The 8,146-nt window shown below is 49.7% G+C and overlaps 1 protein-coding gene across 1 annotated transcript in view; it reads left to right on the top strand.

Annotated features, from left to right (window-relative positions):
- Positions 1 to 306: 306 nt before the first annotated feature.
- CDK13 (cyclin dependent kinase 13) overlaps positions 307 to 8,146 on the top strand; it is a 57,692-nt gene continuing 49,852 nt past the window's right edge. Inside the window, exons 1-2 of the mRNA XM_073678225.1 lie at positions 307 to 1,721; positions 7,295 to 7,870. Coding sequence (XP_073534326.1) covers positions 775 to 1,721; positions 7,295 to 7,870 — 1,523 coding nt within the window. The 5' untranslated portion in view covers positions 307 to 774. The remainder of the gene's footprint in view (positions 1,722 to 7,294; positions 7,871 to 8,146) is intronic.

Genomic DNA, 8,146 nt, shown 5'->3' with positions numbered 1-8,146 from the left:
TATGAGGGAGGCCGATGTGAGGAGCAGATGTGAGTGAGGCCGATGTGAGGAGCAGCTATGAAGGAGGCTAAGCTGAGCAGCAGATGTGTGGAGCAGATGTGAGGGAGGCCGATGTGAGGAGCAGCTATGAAGGAGGCTAAGCTGAGGAGCAGATGTGAGTGAGGCCGATGTGAGGAGCAGCTATGAAGGAGGCTAAGCTGAGCAGCAGATGTGTGGAGCAGATGTGAGGGAGGCCGATGTGAGGAGCAGCTATGAAGGAGGCTAAGCTGAGGAGCAGATGTGAGTGAGGCCGATGTGAGGAGCAGCTATGAAGGAGGCTAAGCTGAGCAGCAGATGAGGCTGCGGGCAGGTGGCAGGCTAATCAGTGTGGTGGGCTGTCCCCTCCCTGCCATGTGCTGAGGTAGGCGGTGTATGTGTGGATGGGATGGAGACCATGGAGCCGGCTCTACTTCCTTGTTTCGGGCCTGGGTGACTTCTCTTCCTGGGCAGCCGCCAATCACCAGTCCTCACCATGAAGAGACTTTGCCTCCCGGTTCTCCTCACATAGGCCGTGCAGGCGGATCCCCGTGCGCGGACATGGGCTGCTCGTGGACTGGCTGTGCAGTACTGGGCACCCGGTGATTTCCTGTCTGAGTGCGCGGAGAGCAGCGGCCCCTCCGGGATCACAGAACTTACTGCGCGCACAGGCCACAACAGGTAGCCGGGAAGTTTCATCTGCGGCCGGGCAGAGCCGGAGCAGGGGGAGCAGGGGGCGCAGGGGGAGGCGACTCCGGGATGTTCTCTCCTCTGTGCCCCCCGATGCCGGGGACTCAGCCTCCCGGCCCGGCGCTCTCTACCTCCTCCTCAGCTGCCTCGTCAGTGTCCGGGCAGCGCCAGAGGCCCCGGGACCCCGCGGGGAGAAGGCGCAGGAGGGAGAAGCACAAGCGCAGGAAGCGCAGGCTGCGTGAGCAGGAGGCTCTGGCCGCCACTATGGGCCTAGTGGAGGAGGGAGAGGTCCCGGCCGTGCCCCGGGCTCAGGCGAAGCGGCACCGGGACAAGAAGAAGCGGCGTCGGAGGGACATGCTGCGGAGGATCGGGACTCTGGCCGCCAGCACAGTGGAGTACGACGACGTCAGCTCTCTGTCGGAGGGCGCCCTGTCCGAGGCCGAGCACGGCCCGGGGGGTCACTTCGCACCGGGGCTCGGACTAGGCCTCATCCCTTCCCCGGCCTCGGATATATGCCCTTCCCCTGCTGGACTGCATCAGGCCCCGATTTCTCTTCTGCGGCAGGCCGGGGACGGCAGAAGGAAGAGGGGCTCCCAGAGACAGGAGCCGGGGCCCCGGCGCCGGGAGGACGGCCGCAGCGGAGGAGGCCGCCCCGACCCCCGGAGAGGTAGACTGGGAGCCTTGTTACTGCCCGAGCCGCTGCTGCTCGCCCCGACCTGGAGGCCCCAGGAGGACACGACGAAGAGACCGGAGCTGCGGCCCGCGGCCTCCTACAGGCCCAAGCGGGAGGAGACGGCGGAGGCGCACGGCAAGCAGCCGCCCAAGGCCTACAGAGGGCAGCGGGCGTACAGGGCGTCTCCTCCCGGGAACCACCGCAAGAAATCCGTCAGCCCGGCCCGTTCCCCCAGCCCCGGCTACAGCGGACACCGAGCAGGCCGCCGCTCCCCCAACTATGACCGCACGGACACGTCTCCCGCCCGGCGCCGGTCCCGCAGCCCGTACAGCCCAGCCAGCAGGTGAGTGGTGGGCACAGACTGGCGCATTGCCCTGCTGCTAGCCCTGTCCGATCCTGGGAAAGCTGGGTGCCAGCAGGAGACCCTGTCCCCTCTCCTGGAACAGGTGACGGCGTTATCGCTGTTGGGGGGCAGAAGGGTGACGGCGTTATCGCTGTGGGGGGGGGGGGGAGACGGGTGACGCCGTTATCGCTGTGGGGGGGGGGGAGACGGGTGACGCCGTTATCGCTGTGGGGGGGGGGGGAGACGGGTGACGGCGTTATCGCTGTGGGGGGGGGGGAGACGGGTGACGGCATTATCGCTGTGTGGGGGGGAGACGGGTGACACCTCTGATTATGTCCGCACAGAAATGGTGACCTGGATCTCTATAGAACGGTTGGTGAGAATTTAGTGCTAGGTACGTGCTGAAAAGCGCTGTGTGAACAGACCCTGGCGGTAGTAGAGTGGGGGCCCATCGCCCAGCTTTCCCAGAGAGAAGCATGACTAGAATATGCCACCACTGGGGTCCGACCACCATGACCCCCCACCCACACAGATACTATACTGTGTCTTAGAGCTGCTTTCTGCGCAGGCACTGAATACACATTTACCCCGGGCAGCGCCAGCAGTCACCTCGTTAGCCCTGTATTCTGCCCTTGGTGAGCAGAGGACGGGCTGCTAGTGGCCATGATGACGGCACATTCGCTGTGTAATCCGGTTGGCCAGTATTGGCCGTAGTATTACTGTGGCCATGTGCGATGCTGCTTGTTCAGGTCACAAGCTCTGTGCTCGGGCTAGGCATTGTGGCCATTATATGGTCAAGAAAATACCTCTATGCGATTATGTGAACCTTCCCTGAATGGGAGCTTGTAAGGTGTCTTAAAAGGAATCTGTCATGTGCTTTGAGCTGCCCAAATCGCGGGTACCATGATTCGGAGCACATTGCAGCCAGGTTGAGAGCGAATGTCAGAGCACTTCAGAGACCGTATGCTTTATGGGTCCTCTAGATCAGGGGTCCCCAACCTATGGCTCGGGGGACCATGATGTGTGTTTTACAGCTGCCTGCCAGCTCTGTTCATTAGCACCCGGGCTAGCAAACCGCTATAAAGAGCAGGTCTCCGGATGGTGACTTATGAGTAGCCCTATGAAGAAGAGCAGACCTGGAAACTTTGACTCTCATTATGCCACTAATAGGGGCTCTTGGTGCCACTATTGGGAGGGGCTGCTGGATGTTTCTCACAAACATCTGAGTTGATCATGTTCTCGAGGTAAGAAAGGTTAGGGACCACTCTAGGTGATTAGGGACCACTGCTGTCGGTGATTCAGGTCCCTTCCTTGTGTGTACATAGAGAGACGCTTGTCTGGCAGCTCTGCTTAGGGCTCCTACAGGGGATTGACGGGTGTCTCCCTATGGCCATGCAAGGGAGAGGCCAATCGTGTAGAGTGGCGCTGGGAAGAGCTAGCCGGGGACATCTCCGGTTTTGTCTAGTCTCCCACTATAGACCCTGGCCAGATCTTCTAACTATATTTACTTTTCTTACTTCAGTCATGGGCAGCATAGATCAGATGACAGGTTCCCTTTAAGAGTGTGTTCACACTGACTTTTTGGAGCAGAAACTTGAAAATCATCGTAGTTCACAAACTACAAGTTTTAATTGGAGAGTTTCTGATTTAAAAGTGCTGAGAAAAAAACTGAACACTCCATTAGGCTCCCAAACTGCCTCTAGCTCCTTATCCAGGACAGTAATATTTTGACAGCAGTGTATATTCTGGCCAATGCAGCATAATGTAGGCAAGAACTTTAAAAACTGTGTGTTATCTATTCTAGTTACCAGCAGAGTCATCTGGGTGGAGCCACTCCGCAGAACTCCGTGTGATGTGCCAAAGCTCTTCTGTTCTTCTGAGTCAGCCATTGTATACAGTGTGTGTGTATATAGATATACACACACACATAAATATCTATACATGTGTACATCTATATGTGTGCATCATTATTAACCTATTACTGTCCTGTGTAACAGGTTAGTGGCAGTTAGGTTCCCTTTAAAGAACCCTGCCAGCAATGTTGCGGGTATCAAACCATGGGCAGAAAGTTTTGGGGCTCCTAAATAGCTTTGTGAACATCTGTTGAAGCTCTGCTTCTATTAGGACTGAGAAACTGAAGTTACACACTAGTCTTCGGCCTGGTTAGCACTCCTAGCCTGCCATGATTGACATCCTGATCTACACAGCTGGTGCTGACATGACATGCCGGCTGGACATCGGAGTGGGCGTACGAACAGGAAAGAGGCCGAGGCTTGCCACTGCTGGGATGGTTATTGAGAGTGTCGCATAACGTTTTATTACGTCACTTTCTACATCCTAGTAAAGCTGTGATTTTCCCGTACAGAGGTGTTTGAGCCGGACAGGTCTCCTTTACCTGGTGTAGTAAAGCAGGAGCTTCCATCAGGCTCACTGTGAACTAGCTCGGCTTGTTTTGAAAATATTTGGAGTAATTAAAGATTTATTAAATCACATACCAGGCCGTACACCAGGGAAGAAGACGATCGTAAGATAAATGGTAGCAACTAGTGTTGAGCGAGTATGTTCTATTAACCCTTTCGGCCCGAGCACCGAGTAGTTACAGCTGCTCGGTGTTATGTTTGAATCACTCCCGTGTGCATGATTTGCAACTGTTAGACATTCCTCACATGTAATAAAGTTGTCAATTTCTTACACATTCCTCACATGTAATAAAGCTGTCAAACAGTTGCAAATCATGCACAGGGGAGAGATTCAACCATATCACCGAGCAGCTGTAACTACTCAGTGCTCGCCCGAGCATACTCGGACAGAACATACTCGCTCAACCCTAGTAGCAACACATAGACTGAATGGCTAGTGCATTCTGAGACCCCCATGATTCCATAATGGGGGGGGCTGGTGTCCCTCAGTTTGGAGCAGCAGTCAGCATGCACAAAAGCTATTCAATTAAATGTATAGACTGACTAACATATAAACGATTGTGGCACTCCGTTATCTTCAGTAGAATCCCCTGGTCATTCAGGGGGGGCACAAGTCCACCATTCTGGCGATTGACAGAAATCCCAACAGTGGGACCCCCCCACAATTTAGCAGGTATTTACTTACCCTGCAAGTGTTACCTTGTTATAACTGGAATACTCCTTAAAGTATTTTGATAGGTCAGGATATTGGAGTCTAGACATGCAGCAATCACTGATTGTCCGCAGAGTAGCATCTCCACATGGAAGTACCATGATGATAACTACTAAGATGCAAAGCATTCGTGACAGACAAATGTCCGTTCTTGTACACAGCCTGGTCCGTAATTGGCCGTTGTCTACATGTCGGAATAGCAGCTTTCCCTTGTACCTAGCTCTAATGGGGCACATAGAGGTCCTGGGGTGTACACTTTACCACCCTATGCATTTTATTCTATACAGCATTTTTTGTCTTCTTTTTAGACCAACTCAGCAGAGAGCACAGTGACGTGCGGCTTCTCACTCTGTGGGGAGAACATATCAGGAATGGCGTTTCATACACCAGTCTTGAATAAAAAGCCAGCTGGAGGAAAGTGAAATTAACACCTGTTTCTCATGCTCCAGCATATATATATATATATATATATATATTTATTTATTTATTTATTTTTATTAAAGGATATTGAAAAAATAAAAAAAAATGCCACAACATTTTTGTGCATATGTGCAACCATAAATGTGCCCCATGCATGTATGAAGCCTTTCTCCCTTAGGGGCATTGTTTCAGGTGTGGTGTGGCTTTGTACAGTGGCTTGTGGAGCCCTGCGGCGCGACCTCTGTGCTGAGGGCATGAAGCCAACTGGTTAGGACAATGTAGGCAGAGGATAGCTGGGGAAGGGATCTATCTTGTACCAGCAGTAAGCTTAGTGACTTGGGTGGGATGTGGAGCTGTATATTTGTAGCACTGTCTTACTTTTATTGATGTGCTTCTGCTTTCTTGTCACTTTTTGCACAGTTTATTTCCTGTGACTGATATAGGACCACCATACCCCATCCCACGGCTTCTGACCTTTCACGGACACAATAGCATATCGCTGTAGTGTAACTACTTTTTGGCTATAACACTTAAACACGAAGTAGAATAAAACGTGCAGCACCATGTTTTAGAATAATGACCTTTTTACAAGTTTGGAATACCCATATATTAGATTATCCAGTAGTCCCGTGCTGTGGATAGCATTTTTAGATGAAGCAGATCCTAAGAATTTTCATTTTTCTCCTACTACTTTGTGTACTAACATTTGGTTGATGTCTATCCTGTGTGTTGAGAGTTGTTACATTTTCTAACAGGTGAACTACTTCTGAGCCAGCTGCTAAATTCAGTTGTCACAGAGAGTAGTAACAGCTGCTTCTGTGTGTGCACACGGACCTCATCTAGATAAAGCGAGAGCTAAAACCCCAACTGTGAGGACAGTACATCATCAGGAACGTGGGTATACAATTGTGTGATGTATGTGTAGCTGCTACTCATTTTATCAATCTCATATATAATATATAGGACACAGCAATTACCTGTAGTTGTATAATGCCGTATTCTTCCATAATGGCCACTTTGTCAGCAGTCCTAGAATAATCTGGGTCATGGAGAGGAAACTGGTAACTAATGTACCAAGCTATATGATATCTGATGTTCTGATCAAGAAGCAGCTGAATATTCATTTTACATCCCAAGCAACGTAGATGATTTATTCTTATTGATATTGTTACAGCTATGAGTGTTAAAAGCAGAGGTAAATAAGTAGTAAGACCCCTAAAGCCCGCATTATGAAAAATTAGACTTCTCTCCATTGACGTGTTTTTTCACGTACATTTTCTGTCCATTTTTCTAGGATAGAATACGTACTTATGAAAGTCTATGGGGCTATTCACATGTCCATGTTCTTGTAATCACAGCAGCGTGTCCGTTATTTTTATCTGATTCATGGATCAAAATGAAGCCTACAAGTTTATGGGTCTGTGAAAATCAGACAGCACATGGGTGACATTAGCTTGCGGTGTCCGTGATGGTAGCAGAAAGGAGAAGCTTTGCTATCTACTTTTTTCGTATGTCAAAATTACTGATGGTTAAAACTGATACCCTGACCAAACACTGAACACACTCAGACCGTTTTTTTGCGTACGTAAACAAACGGATGTCTGAACAAGGCCTTAAATGGAGATCTGGGCACTGTGAATCCATGTGATTTCTAAAACAAAGGGGCCCCCCTCTGCTGTTCAGAGATGCCTGCTCCTTTTGTTCACAAGTCTGAGATTTCCATAACATGTTCTCCATGTTACACATGCCCCTTCACTCTAATCCCTGCACCCTCTGATGCCTAAATGAATTGCCACAAAATTAGAAAGAAATGTGTACCATGTGCAAATACTTTTTTAAAAAATTCTGCAAATACATTTATCTGGTTGTATACAACTATTTGAGTCCCATGTATGGGTAAATGTCAACCTTAGTTCTAAAAGGTTCCTTCCATTCTCAAATATAAGAATGAGTGATGGGTAAACTGGCATCTTGTTGGATCAGGTATGTGTTGTGGACTGATCAGTTTTTCTTTCCATTAGACGTAATGCAAGATCTCGGAGCAGAAGTCCTTACAAGGCTCGGCGGTCTCGCTCTCGAAGCCGTCATAGAGTTTCCCGGTCCAGAAGCAGGCAGTCTAGCATTTCACCAAGTACTCTCACCCTGAAGAGCAGTCTAGCTGCAGAACTAAACAAGAACAAAAAAGCTAGAGAAGCTGAGGCTGCCAGGGCCTTGGCAAAGGCTTCCAGCACTTCCACTCCCACCAAAGGGCAGTCAGATGCTGCCAGTAATGCCCAACAGGCAAACCACGCCAAGGAGCAAAAGAAAACAAAAGTGGACAGTGCCCCATCTCCTACTGCGAAAAGTGACAAAGGTAGAGTCAAAGCAGTAGCCCAGACGTCAGCTGTGGAAAGCAACTCAAATGCAGACAAAGCCAAGACCAGTGGAAAGTCAAGCAAGGCAGACGCCGGTAAGGAGGATGCCTCCAGTCAGAAAGATAAAGGCAAAGTCCATAAGGCGGCGTCCACAAGCAATGAGAAAGCTAAAAGTTCTGGGTCCTCACCACCAACTCTATTAGCACTACCTCTTCCCATCATCCTCTCCAATGATGCCAACAGGTACGTCTTATATAATATGTACATCTTGCTTCTTCAGCCATTATTCTTTCTTTCAGTTTTTCATCCCAGTCCTCCAAGAGCCATCATTTCTTTAATTTTTCCATCTACTTAACCATATAAAAAGTTTTTTTTTTTTTTTTGTGGGACTATTTTTTTTTTTTCAGGGCTTTTTTGCAGCTGTTTTGGCTATTATTTTAACTGATTCCTTACCGGGCGGTGATTCTCTACCACCCTCGCTTTTTTTTTTTCATTATCTTATTTCAAGAGCCATAAAAA

This window comes from Phyllobates terribilis, unplaced genomic scaffold (assembly GCF_046119375.1).
Source record: "Phyllobates terribilis strain yellow unplaced genomic scaffold, ASM4611937v1 Scaffold_4__5_contigs__length_816908805, whole genome shotgun sequence".
In the NCBI taxonomy this organism is placed as follows: domain Eukaryota; kingdom Metazoa; phylum Chordata; class Amphibia; order Anura; family Dendrobatidae; genus Phyllobates; species Phyllobates terribilis.
Note: the sequence above shows the minus strand (reverse complement) of the source record. Positions and strands in the feature narration are given on the sequence as shown.